This window comes from Nyctereutes procyonoides, unplaced genomic scaffold (assembly GCF_905146905.1).
Source record: "Nyctereutes procyonoides isolate TBG_1078 unplaced genomic scaffold, NYPRO_anot_genome, whole genome shotgun sequence".
In the NCBI taxonomy this organism is placed as follows: domain Eukaryota; kingdom Metazoa; phylum Chordata; class Mammalia; order Carnivora; family Canidae; genus Nyctereutes; species Nyctereutes procyonoides.
Genome location: NW_026575052.1, coordinates 43929528 through 43956510, shown reverse-complemented (window position 1 = coordinate 43956510; position 26983 = coordinate 43929528). Strand labels below are relative to the sequence as shown.

The window sequence follows — 26983 nt, the reverse complement described above, 5'->3', positions numbered from 1 at the left end:
TAAATCTTAGGCACCTATGCCTTCAGTAATCTGTTCTGCTTTTCCCTCCATGCACAGGGAGCTAAGCCCCCTTTTGGGGGCATTTTAGTCTTGGAAGGGCTGAGGCTCTGTTGCTTAGGGAGTATGAGCCACCATCCCAGTCGGGACCATGTCAATCTACACCTGTCACCTGGTGAACTGTTTACAATAACCCTTTAAGGTTTTGGGTTTCAATGATGAATTAAGAGGTCTTTTTTGCATTATTTTTTCATCCTGCATTCTACTTGAGAATCACTGCAGTAAATAAGAGAAGCATTGTTTTGGAAAGGAATGGATACATGAATGGGATAGAAGCAAACAACCAAAAAAGATAGAGAGCTGTATTCTCTGAACATTGTCCTGGGAATCCCCTTCTGAAGAAAATATTTTAAGGTTATCTACTCTCTGTTTATGTGGATTCTGAGAAACCAAGGCTTTCTGGCATTATGCAGGGACCATGATGAACCACCCTTAAATGAATACATTCCTGATACCCTCCAGCCCTGAGCACATTCTATAGAGCTGCTCCCGTGAGAATCAACTGACCCCTAAATCAATGCACGCCTTTTCGAATGTCTTCTGGTGTGATTTCCATGTCTCCTATTTGAAATCCTCATGTGTCCTCTCCGTCCACATTCAGAGTGTTTCACCCCCGATGGGCCATCACATGCGCCTTTTGCACGGGGATTTTAAGCAGCCATGAAGGATAATTGCCTATCTTTGCAATGCCTCCTACGCCTGTTCCTCCAAGTGAACTGTGTATCACACCACACTGCTCACATTTTAATTCAGCACCATCCTGCTACAGGAAGAAACTTTGTTTTATTCTTACTGATTCATGTTGCCTCGCATTCATCAGAAAAGACTGATATTTAAAGGAACTGAATCCCTTTGTAAAATGGAGAATCTTTCCACCGTGTCAATGAACATTCAGAACTTGACTGAAAAAATGTTTTTAATTTAGATCATACCTGTTACTGTTCTCCCCAAACGTCTCATTCACTAGTTCAGAGCCCAAGCTGGCATTAGCTCTTGGATGGCTCATCAATCGTCCTGATAGATATTTTCATATCCTACCAACTTAAGTACCCCCATCCAATTCTATCAATTCCATAGTGTCTAAATTTTTGTGTCTTAAATTATTCAGGAAATAAATGCTGCATCCAGAGGAACAATAATGTCTGCCTGGCATATCTGAGGAAACGACAATTATGGCATCATCTATAATTTAGTTTCCTTAATATCATCCCTGGTCCCAGGAAACAGAGAAAGGCAAAACTCAGTCTGGGGGTAGGAGGAAGAACTAAGCATGCTACCCGAACAGCTTCTTCCTTGCAGAGTCCCAAAACGGGCCTAAAAATCAAGTGGGAAGCATCTTTTCTTTAAGAAAAAAGTTATCTAGGGGTACTGGATGGCACAGTTGGTTGGGGGTCCAGCTCTTGATTTCTGCTTAGGTCATGATCTCAGGGTCAGGGGATTGAGCCCCTATCAGGCTCAACATGCAGCACAGAGTCTGCTTAAGACTCCCTCTTCTTCTGCCCCTCCCCTCCACACTCTCTTCTCTCTCTCTCTCAAAATAAATTTTTTTAAAGATTAATGTATCCCTAAATACCTATATCTATATACCTATAACAGATATATGGAGAGAGAGAGAGAGAGAGAGAGAGAGAGAGAGAGAGAGAATAGCAGGACCCTATCCCCATTAACCAAATGCACTAAGTCTCGGCTACTACCTAAGGATGTGCCGGAGGGACCGTGCCAGTCTACACCTGTCTACACTCTTTAATAAGAGTCTCAGGAAGATATGGCACACACACTCAACTTTTTTGGGTAGTGGAAATGTTTGAAAGCTGGGGGCAACACCCGCTGACTGGTTAGGGTGTCCTGGAGTGCTGTGTAGACATAGTGAGAAAACGGTATAAGTAATGACAATAATGATAGTTGAATTAAATGGCTCGGTGCTATCAATTCAGATTTTTAATGTGCTTCTGTGTCTCAAGGTACAGAGGTAAAAAGAAAAGGCAAAAATGCTTTTCCAAGCACTAAATCAGGAACTTCTGAGCCTTGTACCTGAAAAACTAAACCACACTAAGGCAGTGGTTCTAAGTGGGTTTGGCTTTGCTCTACTTCGTGTCCCCAGAGGGCACATCTGGCAGTGTCTAGAGACATTTTTCATGGTAAGAATTCCAGCCAGGAGTGGGAAGTGCCTTTGGCCTCTAGCGGGTAGAGGCTAGGGCTGCTACTGAACTTACTACAGTGCATAGGACAGCCCCCATGGCAAAGAATTACCAAGTCTAAGAGGTTGAGAAACTCTATGTAAGGGCCTGGGCTGATGGTCCCTCATTCCCAACGCAGTTCCCGTGTCCCTCAACCAGCAGGTGGCTGAAACTTCCCTGGTGAGCCAGCGCTGAGGTTCATTTTCACAGCACAGAACATGGCAGAGGGATCACCAGGTACAGTAGTAGCAACTTGGGCCAGTGCCGACCAGCTCTGCGGAGTCCTGCTTGTGTCGTTCAGCCAAGAGCACCAGACTCAAGGTCCCTAGTAGATCCTGGCCCTCAAACAATTTCTCCCCATCCATCCTGTGCGCCCTGGCAGGGAGACTAACCCTGAGCCAACCGGGAAGTGACTGTTTCAGTTTATCTGGCTCTTCGGTATTGTGATAAAGCACAAAAAGTTTGGAGGAAATTCGTAACTCAATAAAGGGATCCTAGACCAAATTCTCAATTCTAATCCCTGCTCTGCTACCTCTGAGCCCTGTGAGATTAACCACAAACAACTTTTCTATTAAAGGGACTATTTCACTAGACTCACCTGTTTGAAAATGGTGATTAATCAAACACATCTAAATACCACTGAACGATAAAATTCAATATTCTTTCAACCAAATTCAAAAGATAATATAATGAGTAGTTACTGGGTCAGGATTTCCTACCAACCCAGGTCTTATTTTAAGAGTAGTCTCAAAATTTACTGAGAATCAGAATCACCTGGGAGGCTTATTTAAACACGGGACTCCCCCCACCCTCAGCTTCTAATTCAGCAGGCTGGGGGTCGTTCTCAGATATTTGCATTTCTAACAAGTTCCTAGGTGATGCTGGTGCTGCCAGTGGGAGGAGCACGCTTTCAGAACCAGGTGACTCTAAAACATCCTCTACCTTTTATTTCTACAAGAGCAAGGATAATTTCAGGACTGAGTGGGCTCAAGGTGTCCACTCAGACTAAAGTCGTGGGTCACATGCCTGGCTGCTCATCTGAATCACCTGTGGAGTTTCTGGTTGTTTCTAACATAGACACCTGGCTCTCCCACCATGCCACTGCTACCAGAGTCTCAGCAGGGTGAAGTTCAGGCATGTGTGTCAGGCAAAATGGCACTGGGGTCTCTAGTCATGAGAAACAGCAACAGTTGGACACCTTCTTCCTTCCAGATGCTGAGCTGAGTTCTTCCACAGTATTATTTTATTTGATCTTCCCAATAAACTCATGAGAAAATTCCTGTTACCATCCCAACTTTACAGAGAAGGTGTCACCTTTTAAGGTAGCACAGCAAGTTAGTGGTCGAACTTGGACTTGAAGCCAGGCCAGCTGACTCCAGAGAACAAGCTCTTCTTAACTACAAAGTCTCCAGGCTGACCTAATTTGATTCAGTGAACCATTTGAGCATGACTCAGGGGGACAAAGAAACAAAAAGCCGAGGCAACCTATATACTGTGATAGAAGAGTTCTCAGAATCATCTGTTGGTATTATGTAGGCAAGAACACCTTCTCTTTCAGCTAGACTCTTTATTAAAATATCAACACATCAGTGACCCCACACACTTTTTTGCACAAAACAAAACCCCAGCAATAAAGGCAGTGAGGTTTGTCTTTAGCAGCACGCTGGATGCTATCAGGGAGCAGATCGAGAGGTTTGGCAGTGGGGGGAGTGTGGACTGTGAGACACGGAGGAAAGAACAGATGACATCCCCTCCAATTACAGTCGCGTCTCCTCCAAACCACAGAGCATGGAAATGGAAATGCCAGCGCTTCAAGGTCTTCTGAAAGCGTATGCATTTTGTGCCAACAGCGTAATAGGCTGTGAGCCTGAGCTGCTGCTGCTGCCCTCTTCCTCCTTCTAGATGGAAATGCAAGGACCCTAACACTTCGGAGGCTGTGCTCCTTGCAGAAATGAGGCCTTAGACCCACGCTCTGTAGTCAGGAGTGTCACAGCTGAGAGGCACCCTGGAGGTGATCTAGTCCACCTTTCTTTCTTTCTTTCTTTCTTTCTTTCTTTCTTTCTTTCTTTCTTTCTTTCTTTCTTTCTTTTTTCTTTCTTTTTCTTTCCTCCTTCTTTCTTTCTTCCTCTTTTTTTTTTTTTTACAAAAAGAAACTTGGTTTCAACATAGAAAAGGGACTGACAGTCTATGATACATGAGGGGCAGAGTTCAGGGCAGAGCTCAGATCTCTTGGCTCGCTGCCCAGGGCTCATTATACAGCATCTTTATAAATAAAACTTGACTTACTTGGCCCAGCCTTCCCCTAATACATTATTTTGCTGGGGGTAGGTAGAGGACAACCTAAACTAGCAGACAAAAAAAAAAATACTAATGATATTTTGGAGAAATTGGATGAAACAGGAGGAAAAGGGACTCTCGCTTGGCAAAGAAATAAATACATGTATCCACACTTGTGGCAGCGTTACAGTAACAGTATTTATCTCTGGAAAAAAAAATCCCATATGAGACACTTGGAAAAACGCTTGGCAATCTGACGCCTAGACTAGCTCTCGGCGGCTCCCTCCTGATGCCCACAGGTGCTAACCACCCGAGGCCGTAAGCCGACTTCCCAGGGCAGCGCGTCCTTAACCAGGCGGGTACCGCTTTCTGAGCTTGAGCTCAGTGTGTGTGTGCAAGGGCTCCCGCGCTCCGCTGGGCAGGTGTGCCCCGGGGCTGGGGGCTGCGGAGCTGCCGGCGGGGGACCTCGCGGGCCCGGGCACCAGAGCGCTGGGCCGGACTGAGCGTGGCTGTGGTGCTTTTGTCTCGCAGGGCACGTGCACATCGCGGACTTCAACATCGCGGCGACGCTGCCCCGGGAGGCGCGGCTCACCACCGTGGCTGGCACCCGGCCTTACATGGGTACGGCTGCCCCTCCGTGCGCGCGGCCCTGTCCCCGCCGGGCGCCCCGAGCCACGCGCCCCGGGCCGGGGTGAGGGGGGCGCCCCGGGAGGGAGCTGAACGCCCAGGGTCTGCAGCTCAGGGGGCGCACCTTCCGCTGGCAGGCGCCCCAAGCAATGGAACCCGGGGCCCCTGGGGTGGGGCGCCGTCACTTGGGGGTCCGGCCCTTGCTCTCGGCTCAGGTCCCGATCCCAGGTCAGGAGATCGAGCCCCGCGTCGGGCGCCCTCAGCGCGGAGCCTGCGCGCTCCTCTCCGTCCCTCTCTGCACCTCCTCCCCCTCGCAAGCTCGCTCTCAAATAAATAAATAAAATCTTCCTACAGAATAGAATCGAAGTAAGGCACAGTAATAAATCAGATGGTGATAAGGGACACGAGTATCACCGTCCCCATCACTTCCGTGACCTCGCATCACCCGCATCGGGCGGCAAAGTTCCCGCAGCGCCTCCCAGATGCCCCCTTACCCTTAGCCTTAGCACCGCGACAACCCCGTGGTTCTCCCTGCTAAAGATGAGGAACTAACTGGATTGTGCCTGAAGGTTCAAAAGACACCCAGAGGGTGACTAAAAGGATAAAGGCCAAAAAAAAAAAAAAAAAAAAAAAAGATAAGGGCTAGGTGCCACAACTGTCAAGGAGGTCTCACATTTACTTGCATTAACGACACTCACAAGCTACTGCAAATTCTAAGGGCTTTTGTTGGAGGCAGGACCAGCCTTGCCTCCCCCCTGCCCCAGAAATGTAAAGAGAGAACGGCTGCCCTTTCCCCAAAGGTATTCAGCAAGAGGGACTTCTGCGCGCTCCCCAGCCAGGACAGGTGAGTCAGATCTCAAGAGAATTATCTGGAACGTCTGTGGGTGACTGTGAGAGGAGCGACCTGGCTTTCCACGCTTGGTCAATGTCTGGTTTCTCACCGCACGTGCGGACTGGTCCTGGTCTCACAGGGCCGGAGTTGTCCATGGGGGGTTGATGAGTTGGGAGTGAAGTCTTCCTGGGGACGGTACCATTAGGAGACAGACAGCAGTGTATGAGTGTGTGTTGGGGTGACTGGTGTGGGTTAGCCAGAGGGTATGGTCCAGCTTGTTAGGGACCCCTGGGGTAGCCTGGAGGGAGGGTCGTTCCTCTCAGCGTGGCTTCCGGGAAACACCACCCATTCCAACAATTGAGCTCAACTATAACAGCATCCCAGAGGTGATCCCTCTGCTATCCGAAGCATAGGGTGCTTTAAAAGCTCTGCAGGTAATTCGGCCCTGCAGCCAGGGTTGAGAAGCTCTGCCACAGATGAGGAGCTACAGCAGCTCCTAGAAGCAACTGAAGAGAGATCACCCCGGGGCAGGGCCAGGGCGTTTCTGTTAGGATCCCTCTGCCTCCCCTCTCCCTCTTCCATGTCCTAAAACAGATGGTACTTTCTAGGAAAAGGGAGAAGGGATATGACAACCAGGTTGGCTATCTCCACACCGGGGTGGTGAATCTAGCCGCGAGGTATAGGAGAGCTCTGGATCAGATAGGAGTCTTTAAATTTGTAGAACTGAATTTTAAAGTATCTGCAGTGGACGTTTTAATGGGCAAAAAAAGGATTGAAATGTATGAAGCAAGAGACTATGACCTATCATTAAGGGAGCCCTCTACCCAACACAAATGGGAAACAAGACACTGAATAGTTGTTGGCAGATGACAGAAGAAAAGAACCTATTTCTGCCTCTACTCTAATTAGTTGAGATGTTTGAAGCAGATAATGTCACTGGTTAAGCCAGTGGAATTAGGGAGGCACAATGAATGGTTCTGACTAGATATGGTCAGAGTAATTTATGAGTAAGATCCTCGAACTTGAAATCAAGGGTAAGAGCAATGCCACTTCTTTTAATATGTCATTCTCTTCCTCATATAACTAGAGAGAGGAAAAGAAAACGCCTTCATGTGGGGCCACCCCACTTTCCGAGAGGAAGAAATCCTCTATGGGAAAAAAAATGAGTCTTATTTTAGATGATATTTGAACAACTACAAATTTCCTGGCTTCCTATTACCAGTGCGGGGGAAGAAATCTCCTTTGTCACTTCTAAAATAATGGACACATCTAATTCAGCCTATTTTCTGCCTCAAACTCACAGTACTCAGATGATAAAAGGGAATGTCTGAGCCTGCTGGTCTGATGAATTTATTCTGCAGGTTTCCTGGGTTTCCATATTAAGGGCTATTTTCTCTGAGCCAAATCAGAATGTGCATCTGGGTTTTCTAGGCCTGGTTTCCATGGTGAGAGGAGTAAAGGGAGGCTACCCTTCTTTTCTCTCCCCAGTGATTTTAAATACAATATCCGTAGAATTTAATTCTCCTCAAATTTGGCATTTCGAGTCCTTTCGCAACACGGAGCTAGGAAATTGGAATGCGTTCAAGGTTCTCTACGTTTCTCCACCTTCACCCTTATAATTAACAATTACTAATATTTATTGAAAGCTTTCCATGAGCCAGACAACATGTTAAATGTTTCACGCTCACTTACTCATTTGTTTTTTCTCAGCAACTCCATGAGGCACACTGTAATTAGCACCATTTTACAATGAGGAAATAAGAAGCTAAGTAATTTGCCCAAGATCACATGGCTAAAAATTGAAAAAGCTTAAATTTAAAGTAAATTCTGTCTGACTTCAGAAAGTCCAGCTTTTTCCTGAAAGAGAGATAAGGGAGCAATTGTTTAGAAATTACTTGTGGTCCTTAAAAAAATGTCAATTTAGGTAAAGCCAACCTGTTAGAAATGTTTCTTGCTTCAGTATAAATGAGTATCTGTCATCCCTTAACTCTGTATCCAAAGGTTGCCTTTGCCTTTGATTTTTCGGTAAGAGTCTTTCTAAGAGGTGTCATGGGTAGAAGTCTGTTTTTTTTTTCTTTTTAAAAATTATGTTCCAAATAACTTGGCAAAATCTATGTAACAGACATTCACTAGCACCCATTTTGTAGTGCTCCTGTGGGATACTAATTAGCAGTTATAGAAGAAAAATATTCTTTTTAAAAAAGATTTTGAGAGAGAGAGAGAGAGAGCACCTGCACATGCGTATGTGTGAGTTGGGGGGTGGGGGCAGAGGGGGAGAAAGAGTCCCAAGCAGACGCCCCACTGGGTACAGAGCCAGACACAGGACTTGATCTCAGGACCCTGAGTCCTGACCTGAGCCAGAAACAAGACTCAGATGCTTAACCGAGGGAGCCATCTGGGTGCCCTGGAAAGAAAAATTATTTTAAGAAGAAAGAAGGAAAACTAGGATGAAATACTGACGGTGACAGGAATATACATCTACTAAGCTGAGGTGCTGAGCATGTCCTACAGCAGGTTCTTGGCTCTGGACAGGTGGGGATGAGCAGTCGGCCGCCTCTGAACCATCTCCTTTCAGCTCCCTCCTCCCTCCCCTCACTCCTGCCTCCGTGGGAATATAATCCAGATCACTTAGAGCTTAACCAATGAAAACATTTTTCTCTTCCCAATTAAAAACAAAGCAAACTCACTATGGAAAATGTGTAAAATGCTGATAAGCAAAAGGAAATTAAGTTAATTCCTCCACTTGTAGATATTCATGGTTTCCTTCCAGACCTTTTTTTCTGTGCACACACAAACACACATACATTTTTTTTTTAAGTTGGATCATACTGGGACACCTGGGTGGCTCAGTGGTTGAGCATCTGCCTTTGGCTCAGGGTGTGATCCTGGGGTCCCAGGATCAAGTCCCGCATCAGGCTCCTCGGAGGCAGCCTGCTTCTCCTTCTGCCTGCCTGTGTTTCTGCCTCTGTGTCTCTCATGAATAAATAAGTAAAATCTTAAAAAAAGTTGGATCATACTAAATTTTTATGACCTAAATTTTCACTTTATAATGTAATAACAATAGACATCATACAATGAGCATTTATTACGACCCAAACACTCTGCTAAGCTTTTGACATTTATTAAACCATTAAATTCTCAAAACAACCCTATGAAAGAGGTTTTACTATTATTCTGTTTTCATAGAGTAAAAAAAAAATCAGGCCTAGGGAAAACGTGACAAGATCATAATCACATTGGTAGAGCACAAAGCTAAACCCAAGTCTAAAAACATCTCAAGGGGCGCCTGGGTGACTCAGTCGGTTAAGCATCTGCCTTCAGCTCAGGTCATGATCTTGGAGTCCTGGGATCAAGCCCCATGTGGGACTTCCTGCTCAGCTGGGAGCCTACTTCTCCCTCACCCTCTGACCCTCCCCCTTGGTCATGCTCTCTCTCTCCCCAAAAATAAATGCAATCTTATTTAAAAAAATTTTTTTTAAAAATCTCAAGCCATAGTGCTGATGGTGAGGATGATGGTGAGGTTGATGGTGAGGATGATGAAGGGACAATGGCTAACACTGACTGAGCTCTTCCTACGTGCCAAGCATCGTTCTGAGTGTGTGCATTACATCATTGAGACTAAAACTTCCATGAGGCTGTTACTATTGTTAGTCCCACTTGAAACACACCAACTGAGGAATGAAGCGCTTTGCCCCAGGTGAAGTGAGGGATACAGAGCCCCAACTCCTGAACACTCTGCTGTCCTGTGGCTCCTCTCTGCCTCCAGTCTACAGACTCATCCAGCCAGAATTGCACCTCGTTTCTCTCTGGCTCCAGAGCCTTGGTCTTGGCAACTGATACTCTGCTAATTTTCCCACGCCACTGTAGGTAACTATCATTTTTGATGATCATGCGCCACAGAATTAGAGGACTGCATCAAATTAACCAGTTCTTTATTATTGAACCTTAGGTTGTTTCTCACACTGAAATGTAGATAAGTCTTTAATGAAACTCCTGTTAGCAGAAATAGGTCCTGCGACTTGTTTATCTTTGAGATAAATTCCCATTCCAAGAATTCCTGGTCGGTGGACACTTAAGTGTTAATGTGTTCTCCTCCTGAATGTCCGCATTGATTTCTGCTCATTCATTCTCGAAGTGTCAGAATATTTACTTCCCTGCATTCTCAGCAGGGCTGCACAATGAATATCTTTAATCTTCCTGAAAAGCTCATTTAAAACAGTCCCTCATTAGGATACTAATACTGCAATTCCCTGACTTTTTAGGTAAATTGTGCATGTTCTTTGCTCATTTCCTATTAGGGTGTTAATATTTTTATCCTATCCTGATATTTCTTATTGATTATATAAAAAATTATAGACCCTTATATATTCGGAATATGATAGTGTATCATATGTTATAAATATGAGAATATGATTTCCTACCTCTTATTTTTTTAAAGATTCTATTGATTTATTCATGAGAGACACAGAGAGAGAGAGAGAGAGAGGCAGAGACACAGGCAGAGGGAGGAGCAGGCTCCATGCAGGGAGCCCGACATGGGACTCGATCCCAGGACTCTGGGATCACGCCCTGAGCCAAAGGCAGACGCTCAACCACTGAGCCACCCAGGCGTCCTGATTTCCTACCTTTTAGTTTGCTGTTGTTCTTATGGCATTTTTTATATAAAGAACTATTTTTCTAACATCACACTATTAGTCTTTTTTATAGTTTCTACCCTCTTCATTATTTTTTAATTTTTTTCATTAATTAATTAATTTGAGAGAGGAAGAGAGAGCATTGGAGGGGGTGCTGGAGGAGAAGGAGAAGGAGAGACAGTTTCCGGCAGACGCCACAATGAGCACAAAGCCCGATGCAGTGCTCGATTCCATGACCCTGAGATCCTGACCTGAGCCGTAACCAAGAGTTCAGTTGCTCAACCACTGCACCCCTAGGCACTCCTATAGTTTCTACCTTTGATGCTATTCTTAGTAAGACCTTCTTATCTCAGATTTTGGATATGGTTACCTAATATTTTTATTACTGTTACAGCTTCATTTTCTTCTTATTCCAATTACATATAAGATACGTAATTGGAATGAAGATATGCCATAAGGATCTGACCTTATTTTTTGTTATATCATTAAATAAGTGTTTTGAGATGACATACCAAACAAGACCTGTTCCATGTTGATTTATAATATGTTCATCATAAACTAAATATCCTTATATACTAGCACATACATTCTGTGGTTTTCAAATCTTAATTATTATAATTTTATAATATAATTTAATTATCATAACTATATAATATAATATTACTTAATCCTATACATAGGATGCAAGTCTATGTCTTTATTCTTTTTCAGAAAACTTTTATTATTCATAGATTTTTTTTTCTGGTAGCTAAGATTTATGATTTTTTTGTAAATTTCATTAATTATTTCTATTGCATTACATTTGTGGATTAGGTTTGGGGCCCTTTTTTAAATTCTTGACCAAGAAGCTACTATCTAGGGGCACCTGGGGGCTCAGTCATTTGAGCTTCTGATTTTTTTTAAGATTTTATTTATTTATTCATGGGAAACACAGGCAGAGGGAGAAGCAGGTTCCATGCAGGGAGCCTGATCCAGGACTCGATCCCGGGACTCCAGGATCATGCCCTGGGCGGAAGGCAGGTGCTAAACCGCTGAGCCACCCAGGGATCCCTGAGCTTTTGATTCTTAATTTCATCTCAGGTCATGATCTCAGGGTCTGAGATTGAGCCCCACTTCAGGCTCGTGCTCGGCATGGAAACTGCTTTTCCCTCTCCCTCCCCCTCTGCTCTCCCCTCCATCAAAATGAATAAATAAAATCTTTTTTAAAAATTTACTATCTTGGTGTTTTAAAAACTGAAAACCAGGGGCATCTGGGTGGCTCAGTCAGTTAATCTGCTTTCAGCTCAGGTCGTGATCCCAAGGTCCTGGGGGCGAGCCCAGTATCTTCAGGCTCCCTGCTCAGCTGGGGGTCGTCTTCTCCCTCTCCCTCTACCCATCCTCACCCTGCTCATGATCTCTCTCTAACTCATATAAGTAAATAAATACAATCGTTTTTTAAAAAAAAAAACCTGAAAACCAAATGATGGAAAAAATCAAAGTAACCAATAGACACATTAAAATGGAGTCAAGCTTATTAGTAATCAAGAGAATGCCAATTTAAACCACAATAAAAGATCAATGCACGTTTGCAATATTGGGAGAATTCAAAAGGTCAGGTAACACCAAGTGTGGGTAAGGAAGCTGAGCAAAAGAAACTCCGTTACACTATGGTCACAGTGTTAATCGGTACTACCACTTGGATTAATAGTTGGCCATTACCCAAAATATGTTTAGACGCACGTCCTTTCCCCAGCAGCTCCCCTCCAGGAACATACCCTGTGGATGTGTGGACTTTTAGAAGTGTTCATGACTGTACTGTTCACAATACTCTCAAACTGAAAATACCCAGATGTTAGGTATCCTCCGCTGCCTGTCACCTGTCACCCAGGGTACTGGTAAGGGAAAGTGGAAATAAAACCCATTTCTATCCAGTCTAGGGGGTACCGTGGGGTCAGGGTCATTATCTCCCAAACTGCATGGGGAGCCATGATGTAAAGAAAGGACTCAGTGATGCACGAGAGATGAAATCACTAGGGAATGAGGCTCTTGCGGTCAGGGTCAGTGGGCTTGGGCTATCAACATTCTACCTCTGATTGGATGTCATCAGCAGGATTTTACTTGGGACTTGAGTATCCTAGGTAGTAAGCCTGCATGCAGGCCTCACATCACACCAATTTCCTTTCCAGAGCCAACACCTTACTGTCAGAAGCTTGGGTCAACTGTGTATAGCTTTTGACAAGTAAAAGCTATACACAGAATTTCCTATGAGTGTTGGCTTCTCCAGAACAGAGACTAATTTTTGGAGCACTTTCTAGGTGCCAGGCACGGAGCTGAGATTTTGGCATGCATTGTATCATTTAATTTCTCACCTCTATAAAGATCTCCTTAATATTTTGACCTTGCTGATGAAGATTCTCAAGTCGAGCAGCTGACTTTTTCAAGGTCAGAATAAGCTGTAAAGGCAGGATTTTCCCCCAGACAGCATGGCTCCAGAGCTAATAATTGTCACCGCTGCTTGTTTACTTGACTCCTCATTGTTTATTTATTCAACATATTTCTGTTGAGTGACTCTAAATGCCAGGTTCAATATTAAACACTAGAACTGTAATGGTGAGCGTGCAGCCCTTGCTTTGTGCCTTACCCCTCACGAGTTAGGTATATTTTTGAAAGAGTATGAAGAAGGTTCACCGAGCATCAAAGTGCTTGGAGAATACATAACTATGAGGTCACCTCCAGGGGCAAAATTGACTGTAGCTTTGCTCTCCCTTGGAGTCCTTTCAAATAACTGTTACAAAGCCTAAGTTTCTCCACCTGCTGTGACACCTCTTTCTCAGAGTGCCCACTCTCTCCTCTTCTCTCTCTCTCACCACCAAGAGCGGGCTGTAAATGCCGCTCTTGGGTCTTCTAGGGGACTCTGAGATGGAGAGCCCATCCAGTGTACCTCGCACCAAATTCTAAGTGTTTGCAGCAGTAATCTACATTTTAGTCCTTTAGCATAAATCTTCCAAATCAAGACAACAAATAACAACTTCCCCCACATTTGACTTTAGGGTCAGCTGAACTTTTGACCCCTTACGGGATCCAGCTTTTAATAGTAATGTGTTATAAATAAGAGAAGAATTTGCCCATCAAGGCCTGCGCAGGCCCGTGTGTTGGCTGATGAATGAGGCCACTGAGACAAGAAAATTAGCCATTTTTGCCTGCTGTGAGCAATCTAGCAAGGGGTGATAAACATCCCTAGCAGTGTTTCTTCCTTTTATTTACCCTGGTAATGTGCCTTTGGAAGAACATGTCGGGAGCAGAGACTCGTTAATGTCTCAGGGAGTAAAACTGACCTAACTTTTCTGTGTTTTCAGCACCTGAGATGTTCAACTCCAGGAGAGAAGCAGGCTATTCCTTTGCCGTGGACTGGTGGTCCCTGGGAGTGACGGCGTATGAGCTCTTGAGAGGCCGGGTATGCACTTCTCCTTGGTTACTCTTCCAGCAAGTTTTATTTTTAGGATGAAAGAATAGATTTTCGTTGTTGTTATTTGGTTTTTGCTAAAAATCAAGCAGTTTGTTAGCCAGGTTTGAAAGCACTATGCCATGGGATGCTTGGGATTTCTGCACATATTCACTCTCCTACCTTTGGATCCTAGCATGTGAGCTAACATCAAATGCAGATAAAATTAAATGAATAATAAGGGTATTACAAACTCCCAGAGAGGGAAAATCAGTGCACCTCACTAAATATCTTGTGTAAATATATTTGTTTAAAGAAAATCATTTTGCACTCACAGTATGGGACTCTAACTTCGACATACTTCCCCAAGGTGGAAATGAATTATTAATATGACACAATTCATGCCCTGTCTTGTCGGATTCCTCTCTGTCACTTGGCTCCTGGGTTCTGAGTGTAGGGGCAAATGAGCGTCATATGTTTTAAAGAAGACATTTCTTAAACTAAGAAAATGCCTAGAAAGAATTTTGCCAACAAAATGTTTCCCCCTCCATATTATTTTACCTCTGTGGTAGTTCTCTGTATTAACATTTGTCAGATTGATTTTTTCTTTTCTTTTCTTTGGGCAGGGGGGAAGGTAAAGAAAAGTTACTAACAGGTTATTGAATTTAAATCCATTTTGTGAAGTATTGCCCTTATGAGTTTTTCGAGGTTTATCCATTGTTATGTTTTTATCTCTTCTACGTCATTAGACTATAAATTCATTAAAGGTGAAACATGTACCTTATACGGTTTAGTATTATCCCCAGAATTTAACTTTAAATAGACACATAACAAGCGAATATTGAATGAATGGGGGCACAAGGCACTACATATCAGCCCAGCCACAGTCTAGCAAAGAATCACCAAGTAGGCTGTAGGTAATTAGGTTTCAAAATCTAGCTAATCACATTTAATTACAACTATCAACACAACCAGACCACAGAGGATGGGGGCTAAACATTGATTTCCTCCACATTTACAAATTCTCATTTATAGAAAAATATATATTGGCTCAAGGACAAATATGCCTGACCTTGACATCTCTGTGGTTTCTGGCCTTCACTGCAGTCTTGATAAATGGGTCCCTTAGCTATTGACCTGCTTTGTCTGCCACTGTAAGGGCAAGGTCTGTCTTTTCTAGCTTTGGGTTATTCTAAAGTATTAGCTTCTAGTAGGTATACACATAGTTTTGTCCTAATTGTACATCCTGCATATAGCTGCAACTCTTTTGCTCTCATGCTCCTGAAATAAGACTATGATCACAACACCTCATTTTCTCCGATCTAATGTTTTACTTTTTCCACCTCACTCATTCTTTATATTCTTGCTCTTATTGTATATGCTGCCTAGGAGTTGTTTGATAGATCCTGTCACTGCACACTGTAATTTCTTTATAGTGTGCATTCCACTGATTTAGGGGTGTGTGTATATTAGTGTGTGCAGTCTATATAAATATTTATGGTTTCTGTGAGTAGACTATAAGCTCCATCAATGTAGAAATCATGTCCCTCTTGTTCTCGGTTTCCCAACACCCAATAGAGGTGCTGGAACATCATGGGCATTCAATAAATATTTGGCAAATGAATAAATATACAATTGTGATAATGGATGAATTAACATGGATTTTAAATTTTAGAACTAGAAAGATAAGTTCTTGTATAAGACAAAGGCAATTTGACTATTTTTCATAGGTTGACAGATCATGAGGATTTTTTAAAAAATATAAGTTCAGTCACATGGCCTTCTAAAGTATTGAAAAAAGCACATTTAAATCAGTTGCCTCTGGGGCCCCTGAGTAGCCCAGTGCTTGAGTGTCTGCCTTTGGCTCAGGTCGTGATCCCGGGGTCCTGGGATCGAGTCCCACATAGGGCTCCCCACAGGGAGCCCACTTCTCCTTCCGCCTGTGTCTCTGTCTCACGAATAAATAATTTTTTAAATCTTTTTTAAAAATTTAAAAAATAAAAATAAATAAAAATAAAAATAAATATTTAAAAAATAAACGAGGACAATAAATAAATAAATAAATAAATAAATAAATAAATAAATAAATAAAACGAGGCTCAGTGGTTTAGCGCTGCCTTCAGCCTAGGGCCTGATCCTAGACACTCGAGATCAAGACCCACGTCAGGCTCCCTGCAGGGAGTCTGCTTCTCCCTCAGCCTGTGTCTCTGTGTGTGTGTGTCTCTCTCTCATAAATAAAATCTTTTATAAATAAATAAATAAATAGATAGATAAATAGATAAATAAATAAATAATAAACGAGTTGCCTGCAGCATTCATCAGTTAACTTATTCATTTATCAAATCATTTTATGTTTTTAGCTGAGAAACAGTAAGTTTACAAGCAGCAATGAAATTAGAAAAAAGAAAAAAACATACGCACCTGCCCATATAAACCTGGAAGCTGAAGTGTGCCAAACCTGCCCCGACTCTTAAAGGTATAGAGTGCATCCGTGTAGTGTGGCCCACAGGCCTTGGCTAGTAGACCGTCAGTAAGCACTGATCACGGTGATAAGGTAGCGAGAACATCTTTCTAAGGCTGAGTTACATGACTTATCTCCACTGTTTGGTTACTGAGACAAATGAATCCTTTATTCAGTCTTGTGGAAAGAAAATAGGTGGCAGGTATGTGTGTTTAGACCTTGCATAAAAAAATTAAGGTTTGGCCAGTCTCCTTTTTGGGAAGTCAACTCCTAGCACTTTGTGCTTCCCCAACCAACTTGACGTTGACATACCAGGTGTAGAGTTAAGCCTTTCTTCACATCACCTTTATTGATGACTCTCGCTGTTCACTATTCACATTTGTATGATGTGTCTGTCTATGTTGTGTTCAAGAATAACACAAATCTCTCTCCTGCACTGGGTATGTGTTAGCTGCTCTATGGAGAACTTTACATGCATCATGTCATTTAATTTTTCCAACAAACTCATGTGGTGGTTTATTTTACAGATAAAGGGGCTCCACCACACAGATAAAGGAACAAATTGAGTGCCTCAATTTAACACTCAAATCCTTTCTTGCCTTCAAAGCTCAAGATCTTAACTATATTACCTTTCCCACCCCCCACCTCCAAGCTTTTATTTAGATTCCATTGGGTAACAGTGTAATATCAGTTTCAGGTGTAGAATTCAGTGATTCATCACTTACATTCAACACCCAGGGCTCATCACAAATGTCCTCCTTGTTGCTCATCACTCACTTAGCCTATCCCCCTGCCCCTCCCCGCTCTGGTAACCATCACTTTGTTCTCTGTAGTTAAGAATCTACTTCTCAGTTTGCCTCTTTCCTCCCCACCCACATGTTCATTTGCTCTGTTTCTTAAATTCCACATATGGGTAAATCACATGGTATTTGTCTTTTTCTGACTTCTTTCACTTAGCATAACATTCTCCAGCTCCATCCACATCAATGCAAATGGCAAGATTTCATTCCTCTTGATGGCTAACATTCCATTATATATAAAATGGAATATATGTAGATATATATATAGAGAGATACCTATCCATTCATCAGTCAATGGACACGTGGGCAGTTTCCATAATTTGGCTCTTGTTAATAAGGCTGCTACAAACATCAGGGTTCATGTATCTCTTTGAATTAGTATTTTTGTATCCTTTGGGTAAATAAATACCTGGTAATGAAATTGCTGGATTGTAGAGTTGTTCTATTTTTAGCTTTTGGGGGAACTTCCATAGTATTTTCCAGAGGGGCTATATCAGTTTGCATTCCACCAACAGTGTAAGAGGGTTCCCCTGTCTCCAGTTCCTCGCCAACACCTGTTGTTTCTTGTGCTGTTGATTTTAGCCATTCTGACAGGTGTGAGGGAATATTGCATTGTGGTTTTGATTTGTATTTCCTTGACAATGAGTGATGTTGAGCATATTTTTATGTGTCTATTAGCCGTCTATAATCACATTACCTTTTAATACTGATTTACAGCAGGAAGAATATGAAACTCTTCCATTTCTTTCAATTTTCTCCATCAATCCACAGTCATTTATTACATATCTTGAAAGGGTCAGGCACTTGATAAATGTACATAGCCATATTAATTGTTCCATTGTTGGTTAACCTAATATGGAAATTTTGTTCATTCAACAAACATGTAATGACCACCTACTGGGTGCTAGGTTCAGTGGACACAAATACATATAGGACATGATCTCTGGCCCTAAGTAGCTCACAGTTCACACAAAAGATAAAATCCCATAAATCCGTTTTGTGAACTAGAGAAATTAATATAGGTAAAGGCTGCTCTCTAGTGGACAGCGGTGAAAAATATAACAAAACCACTGCTTTGTTTGATTTCTTATCCCCAAAATTAAAACGAGAAGAACTTGGTTCTCTCAGAAGTAAAAATATTTTGTCTCCTGATAAAGTTCTCCACCCTACTCCACATAACTAGCAGCTCATAGGATTTTGGACTGGAGTTAAAGTTTCCTGGGTCGCACTCTACCCTGAGCTCACTACTGAATCAAGAAGCACAACGAGGTGTAGAGTACAACTCTGGGCCTCTTAATAATTAACATTTAAGTAACAATTTTTTTCAAGTTCCTTTTACTGAACACTTGTCCCATGTTTTAGGCAAATACTTAGGTAAGCTGCCTTACAAAACATCCCAAACTGGTATCTCAGGTGGATTGAGTGCACAGAAATGTTTCATTTGGCCCAACGGGTTTTTAACAAGTTTTTAACAATTCTGAGATTTCACAGGAAACTACAGATTTCTGGTGTCTTTTAAATAAATAAATAAAAGATCTGGGAACAGTAGACCACATTTGCATATGAAAAAACAGTCAGCTGGAAGGGGTTAGAAAATGATACTGAGATTTTACTGGTAGAAAATTTAGCTTCGGGAACACGTGCGAAACCAAATTTTTTTCTTTACCCTTTAAATACGAAGTCTCTTATTTGTTCTCTCCCCAAGAGACCGTACCATATTCGCTCCAGCACTTCCAGCAAGGAAATCGCACACATGTTTGACACGGCTATCGTGGCTTACCCCTCTGCCTGGTCACAGGAAATGGTGTCACTACTTAAGAAGGTAAGAAGGAGGACTGCGTGAGCAATGCAAGTGGGAAAAAGAAGCATGCTCTCTGGTTTGAGGTGAGAGGTAGTCTATAATAGTGGAGGCAGCCACGAGAATACACATTTCGAGAGTGGGCTTCTCCCCTAACAGCTTTCAAGCACGTGGCTTCGATAAGGCAACATGTGTCCTCTTGCTCAGTAGTGTCAAACTCAGGGTGTCCAAAATGGAGTTCCTGGTCTCTATTTCCTGGACTTCCTGTGATGTTCCCTTTCTCAGTGACTGGCCCCTCTATCCATCCAGTTAGGGAAGCCAGAAACCAGAAATCACCCATCATCCCCGTATCCAGTTCATTGCCAAGTTCTGTAACCTGATTTTGTAAATATCTCTTGAACCCTCTCTCTATCTCTACTGCCATCTCCCCAGTCCCACTGCCATCAGGTCTTGCCTTATAACTGGTTTGTCCTGTACACTTTTACATACTGCGTTCAGTTCTCTCCTCTGCCCCATACCGATCTTTTCAAAGTAAAATTCATTGTCTTCTCATGGTTCTTAGAATTAAGATCAAGAGGGGATCCCTGGTGGCTTAGCGGTTTAGCGCCTGCCTTCGGCCCAGAGCATGGTCCAAGAATCCCGGAATTGAGTCCTGGGATCAAGTCCCATGTTGGGCTCCCTGTATGGAGCCTGCTTCTCCCTCTGCCTGTGTCTCTGCCTCTCTCTCTCTCTCTCTCTGTCTCTCATGAAATAAATAAATAAAATCTTTTTTTTTTTTTTACAAAAAAAGAATTAAGATCAAGATAATCTGTATGGTATAAAGGTTCTCACTACCAATCAAGCCCCATTTTGGACTTTTGTTCCCCTTTTGACTACACATAAACTACTTTATACTTCTTTTTCTCTTCTCCTTTTTTTTTTAATTTTTTAATTTTTTATTTATTTATGATAGGCACACAGTGAGAGAGAGAGAGAGAGGCAGAGACACAGGCAGAGGGAGAAGCAGGCTCCATGCACCAGGAGCCTGATGTGGGATTCGATCCCGGGTCTCCAGGATCGCGCCCTGGGCCAAAGGCAGGCACCAAGCCGCTGCGCCACCCAGGGATCCCTTCTCTTCTCCTTTTCCTCTCCCTTCTTACTATCACATGCCAGTCTCTTACCACAGGGCCTTTGCACATGCTACTCCTGCCTGGAACAATGCCCCACCCGCAGCTCTCCCAGCTCCCTCCGTTAGATCAACACTACTCAATGGGATTCACTGACTGTTCAAGTCCATGAACTGTTTCCTTCAGGTCCAAGAGAAGTATAGAAATTGAGAGAAGCATTTAGAAACTGTTACTGCAATTTGGTACTGCTGATGCCTCTAAATACATGGTCAGTGGACTCATATCACTGAACAGGGTGTTAACTCAAATCACAAGCTACACATGGTGTGGCACTGCATATAAGCTGTGCACAATAAGATCACATATTGATCTAACTGGGTAGGAAATTAAAACAAGCAGAAAAAAATGACCCTTCTACATAGATAGAGAAGCACAGCTTTAGATCTCAGCTTAAATGTCACTTCCTCAGAGAGCTTTCTTCTGCCGTAAGGTCGCATAGCACTATCTTTCCTTCATACCATTTTTTATTTGAAATTATGCATTATATGTGTGCGAAACCTGGGTCACTGAATATTGTATTCTAAGCCCTATGAGGACAGACCATGGCAGGCTTCTTCGCCGTGCCACCTCGGCATCCAGCACAGAGCCTGACAGGTGGTAAGGTCTGGTGTTTGAATAAATGAGGTCCATAGCGTACATCAGATTTTCAGGTGCCATGTTCATGAAAAGGATTACTAGCAATAATAGTAACAGCTAAGTAGTATACACTGAATGATAATACGGAGGAAAGAATGAGGAACCCCAGAGGATGCACTTGGCTTTCTCCCAAGAGGGAAAATCACAAAGTTGTGGCCAGTTAAGGACAAGGGCTTTGAGGGCCGGCGTTCACACCTGTGCCTCCCGTCTTTGGGGTCAAGTTCCCTGATTTGGAATAGGGATATTGATAATGTCAAAGATGAAGGGGGTCATTTTCCGTAAGCAAACTTTCCTCAGTTCCCAGACAGCCCTCCTCACCCCCAGAATTACACCCCCATAATCCATGACTATGGTCTCCAGGGGTGTTCTCAAGCAGAAGTGACATTTCCTTTTGAGCCACAGGACTGATTTGATATTAGCCGTGGCACGGTTACAGGGGGGAAAAATCTTTAATCACAGTTTGCAAAACGCAAACTGTAACAGTAAGCTTCGTTACATCTTATCTGTGTCACACCCAATATATTTTGATTAATTGTATGAACAGATAAAACTTCTAGTAGGAAGTCAATTTCATTTGTGAAAACACATGAGCATTCACCACCTAAGAAGGGCTGACCTTGTCTTAGGTACTTTATATACTTGACCTCATTTATTCCTACCCATAACCATGCAAGTTAGGCTATTATCTCCTTTTTATAGATGGTAGACTAAGGTTTAGAGGACAAACTTGTCCATAGTTAATTAAGTAGTAAGAGTCAGGAATCAAAAGTATGTTTGACTCACTAGGACAATCTGTTTTCACTCACCACACTGCAAAAACCTGCCTACAGCTCATTCTATCCATGCATGATCACATTGTTCATGTACCTATTATCTGTATTATTTGATAGGATTAGAGAAGGGGAACACTGCCTCGTTTCCTTCAGACCTACCCTTGAGAACTTTTACAGGGAATTTGTATAATTTTTTTTTTTGCCCCACTTTGACCTTCATCATGATCTTGCTGTTTGTGTTCCATTGGCAGCTACTTGAGCCCAATCCAGACCAACGATTTTCTCACTTGTCTGATGTCCAGAACTTCCCATATATGAACGACATGAACTGGGATGCAGTTTTGCAGAAGAGGCTCATTCCGGGCTTTATTCCTAACGTGAGTCAATCCTAACAAACCCATAATCACTCTCATTCAGGTACACGCACGGGCTTCCTAGGTAACCACACCGATGTTGTCAGACAGCCAAAATCCTGTCGTACAGATTAGGAGAGGGAGGCCCGCACAGGGCACAGGGGCCACCAAGGGCCGTGGGGCTAGCAAGTGGCCAGGTGGCCTTCTCATCCAGGGCTGTCTGCATCTGGGGTGCTAGCTCCTAATCCTGTTTTGCGGTGTGCTTCTACTGGAAGGAAGCCCTAGCCTTCCAGAGTCATCCCCAGGAATCTGCTCATTGAGGAAACAGTATTTTCTCTGACTTCAAAGACACAGAAATTGGTATCCGTGGAGTTCTGTGAGTCACCGTGTTGAAAACGTTGGGGTTCTTTTTACCATTCACCCCTCTTCCTTTGGGGGTTGCTGCCATGGAGCTCTCTTCGTGAGGACAAGCAGCCAAAGGGAAATGATTCCCACCCGGTGAGTGCCTGGCTGAGGGACATCTGTGGCCTCCTGGTGAAAGCGGGAGCCCAGAAGCTTCGGCCAAGGGGCGCCAGCGAGGACTCTAGCCCGCGTTCAGCGTCAGCAGGACTGGCAGAGTAATGTAGGCCTCAGGGGACGCAGGCCTGCTGGGGGCGTGCGGGGTGTGATCCTGCCCGTGCAAACGGAGGAAGACGCCTGGCGGACACTGGGCTCCAGGGCCCCTCCAGATGCTCCGGGAGCCTGTGGCAGATGCAGGTTCCTCAGAGGTGGGCCGGGAGGTGCGGGGCTGGGGGATTCCCTCTACCTGTCTGCCAGATGCACCTGAGAACTACCTGGGAAACAGAGCGCCAGTTCCCGCCTTAGGAGAGTAACTAGAACGTGTGATTTCCTTACCCTCAGGGGGCTCACGGGGCCTTTAGGAGGGAAACGACATTTAAAATCCAGGAGCCAACTCTTTGTGTCTTCCCCAATTTCTTTCAGAAGTGTCCTGTAGTTTTTAGGGTATAGATCCTTTACCTCTTTGGTCAGGTGTATTCCTAGGTCTCTTATGCTTTTGGGTGCAATTGTAAATGGGATTGACTCCTTAATTTCTCTTTCTTCAGTCTCAGTGTAGAGAAATGCCACTGACTTCTGGGCATTGATTTTGTATCCTGCCATGCTACCAAATTGCTGTATGAGTTCTAGCAATCTTGGGGTGGAGGCTTTTGGGTTGTCTATGTAGAGTATCATGTCATCTGCGAGGAGGGAGAGTTTGGCTTCTTCTTTGCCAATCTGAATGCCTTTTATTTCTTTTTGCTGCCTGATTGCTGAGGCTAGGACTTCCAGTACTATGTTGAATAGCAGTGGTGAGAGTGGACATCCCTGTCTTGTTCCTGATCTTAGGGGAAAGGCTCCCAGTGCTTCCCCATTGAGAATGATATTTGCTGTGGGCTTTTCGTAGATGGCTTTTAAGATGTCGAGGAAAGTTCCCTCTATCCCTACACTCTGAAGAGTTTTGATCAGGAATGGATGCTGTGTTTTGTCAAATGCTTTCTCTGCATCTATTGAGAGGATCATATGGTTCTTGGTTTTTCTCTTGTTGATGTGATCACACTGATGGCTTTACTCAGACATTAGATATGACAAATACCCACCATCTGCTTTGATGTGGATGGAACTGGAGGGTATGATGCTGAGTGAAGTAAGTCAATAGGAGAAGGACAAACATTATATGGTCTCATTCATTTGGGGAATATAAAAAATAGTGAAGGGGAATAAAGGGGAAAGGAGAAAAAAATGAGTGGGAAATATCAGGGAGGGAGACAGAACATGAGAGATTCCTAACTCTGAGAAATGCACAAGGGGTAGTGGAAAGGGGGGTGGGTGGGGGGACAGGGTGACTGGGTGATGGGCCCTGAGGGGGGCACTTGACAGGATGAGCACTGGGTGATATGATATGCTATATGTTGGTAAATTGAATTCCAACTTTAAAAAAGTAATAATAAAATAATAAAATAAAATAAAATAAAATAAAATAAAATAAAATAAATAAAATAAAATAAAATAAAATAAAATAAAATAAAATAAAATAAAGGAGCCTGAAAGCCAGCACGGCCGCCAGTCCTCTCAGGGGAGGAAGCGCAGCCCCTGTGCCGGCCACTCCATCCAAATAGGTGGGATTCCGGGGCGTTTGTAGAGTGACCCTGCATGCGAGGACTGAGCCAACCGGTCTTTCTTGCAGAAAGGCAGGCTGAATTGCGACCCCACCTTTGAACTCGAAGAAATGATTCTGGAGTCCAAGCCTCTTCACAAGAAAAAGAAGCGTCTGGCGAAGAAGGAGAAGGAGATGAGGAAATGTGATTCCTCTCAGGTGAGCGGGCGTGGGCCTCCTCCTGACGGCAGGCCCAGGCCCAGGCCTGGGAGCTTCTGGGGGGAGGACCCCTCAGCACCCCTCGCCCTTCTGTGTGTGCACAGTCGCTGAGCACCCAGGCAGCTCTGGGGTCACAGCAGAGCCATGACCCTTCACTGCGGACCCCTCGCTCTGCCGCCAACTCCATGCAGCTAGTGCCCCCCTCCAGCTCTCACTTCAAATTGTACAATTTCCCGGAAGACACGCCAACTGGTAGCTCTGCAAACAAACAAACATGCTCGATATCCCTAATTTCTCTAGTCCTTCAGGGACACTGTGTACTTTCAGTTTCCCCACGTTGGTCATAGAAGGGGCCCCTTGCCAGCGGCCCGTCGAGTACTTTCTGCCGCCTTCCAAGGGGTGCTGCGCTGTGGCACACACACCCCTCCCCCCCCACCCCGCGCCTGTGGTTTCTCCCTTCAGCCTCCTAATGGTCAGTTCTGCGCGTCGGAACCCACTGGCTCCTCCAGACTTGCTCTTGCTTTGCACCTGTAGCACTTGCCCGCACGGGCTCCTCGGCGAACAGGCCCCAGAATGTAGCCAAGACCAAGAGCTCATCTTTATTATAAATGTTCTAAAGTTTCGGTGATGACGGTGATTTGTGAATGACTTCCTACCGGGCCCACCACCCTCTACCTGGTCCGTGTCCCCTCCCCAGCCATCCTCATGCTGGATCATCCTTGCCCTCACTCAAAATCCTCTAACCATCTGACCCTCAAGGCCTATAGGTTTCACTTTTCTTTAGGACCCTGGCTCTTCCCTTTTTCTTCTATGTTCCACTCTCAGGTCTTCACACAGGGGCTTTCCTGTCATCCTTTACACCTTAAATGCCATTTGCTGAAGAGAAGGTCCCTTCACTCCTGCGCACTTTCTCAGCCTCAATTTTTAATGCCTTCATGATATTAACATAATTTACACATATTTATGTGTTTGCACTTCTTTTCCTATCCCACTAAAACGAAGGCTCCTTGTGGGGGAAGACCAGGTCTTACCCACCAGTATCTTCATGGAACCCCAACAAGTGCCTGAATACAGTAGAGGCTCATAAACAAGAGGTTCAGCATATTGGAAGGAAATGAAATCTTGTAACCAGACAGGGAAAATTAGGCATCGCTCTGCCGAGAGTTACAAAGTCATGTTGCCCCACCAGCATCTTCCTGGGGTCCACTCCTGCCCTACTTCTTTCCCAACACCGGGCCCCAGGAAGCCTCCCTCCTGATGTGAAAGGCCACGAACCACTAACCAGCAGTACAGACTCTAGCATTTTCTACCATCACCCACTGCTTCCCCCTTTCTTCCAGGCCTCCTATCAACCTCAGGATCATTTACCGGGAAGTGGCTTTGCCCATGATAAAAACAGGCCCTTCCATCTCTAATCAGGGAAGTGTACATTGCTTGACCTTTTTGTTTTGTTTTTAAATTTTTATTGAGGTAAAAAAAATTTATTGAGGTAAAATATATAGAACACAAAATTTCCCACTTTAACAATTTTTAAGCGTACAATTCAGTGGCATGAAGTATATTCACGATGTTATACAGCCACCACCGCTATTCAATTCCAAAATTATTTGTTACCCCAAAACCCATTTGTCTTTAATTTCTTTCAGCAATGTTCTGTTCTTTCGAGAGTACACATTTTTCACCTCCTTGGTTTAACTTATTCTTACGTATTTTATTCTTTCGGAAACTATGGAAATGGAATTGTTATTTTTCTTTTTAGTGGATTGTTAAGACCTGGTGTGTAGAAACAGAACCAATTTTTCTCTGCTGATTCTGTATGCTGCAACTTTGCTGAGCTCATCTAAGAGCTCTATTAGCTCTACAGCTTCCTTGTGGATTCTCTGGGATTTTTCTATGTATAAGACCATGTCATCTGCATATAAGTATAATTTTACTCCTATCTTTACATTGTAGATGCCTTTAATTTGTTTCTTTCCGTGACTGCTCTGGCTAGAAATTCCAGTACACTGTTGATAACAATAGTAAAAGCAAACGTCTTTGCCTTTTTTCCGATCTTAGGGGAAATACCTTTTCCCATTAAGTATTGTGTTAGCTGTGAGTTTTTTTAACTGTGAGTTTTTTTTATAAAAGCCTTTTATCTTATTGAAGAAGTACCATTTATGTTTCTCGGCTTTTTAGTGTTTTCATCATGAAGGGTTTTGAACTTTGCCAAATGCCTTTTCTGAGTCAAATGAGATAATCTTGCACATTTTCCCTTTCTTAGTTCTATTAATGTGATGTGTGATGTTGGCTGGTTTTCTTACGTTGAATCATTCTCACACTCCTGGGATAAATCCCACTTTTTCATTGTGTATAATCTTTTAATATGCTGTTGGACTTGGTTTGCTAGGATGTTGTCAAAGATTCTTCTACATTCATAATGAGCTGTGTCCTGTAATTTTCTTCTCTTTTGATGTCTTTAGGTGTTTTGGTATTGGGGTGAAGCTGGGCTCATAGAATGAGTTAGAAAGTGTTCCCTCCTCTTCTGTTATTTTTTTTTTCCCCGAATGAGTTTGAGAAAGATTGGTGTTATCTCTTTTTTAAACGTTTGGTAGAATTTACTGCTGAAGTCATCTGGTCCT

At 43.5% G+C, this 26983-nt stretch overlaps 1 protein-coding gene across 1 annotated transcript in view; it reads left to right on the top strand.

Moving 5' to 3' along the window:
• Positions 1-26983, top strand: part of STK32A (serine/threonine kinase 32A) — an 89957-nt gene that overhangs the window by 53362 nt on the left and 9612 nt on the right. The window contains exons 4-8 of the mRNA XM_055332448.1: positions 5043-5132; positions 13940-14037; positions 18992-19108; positions 21911-22036; positions 24234-24362. Of these exons, the coding sequence (XP_055188423.1) occupies positions 5043-5132; positions 13940-14037; positions 18992-19108; positions 21911-22036; positions 24234-24362 (560 nt within the window). The remainder of the gene's footprint in view (positions 1-5042; positions 5133-13939; positions 14038-18991; positions 19109-21910; positions 22037-24233; positions 24363-26983) is intronic.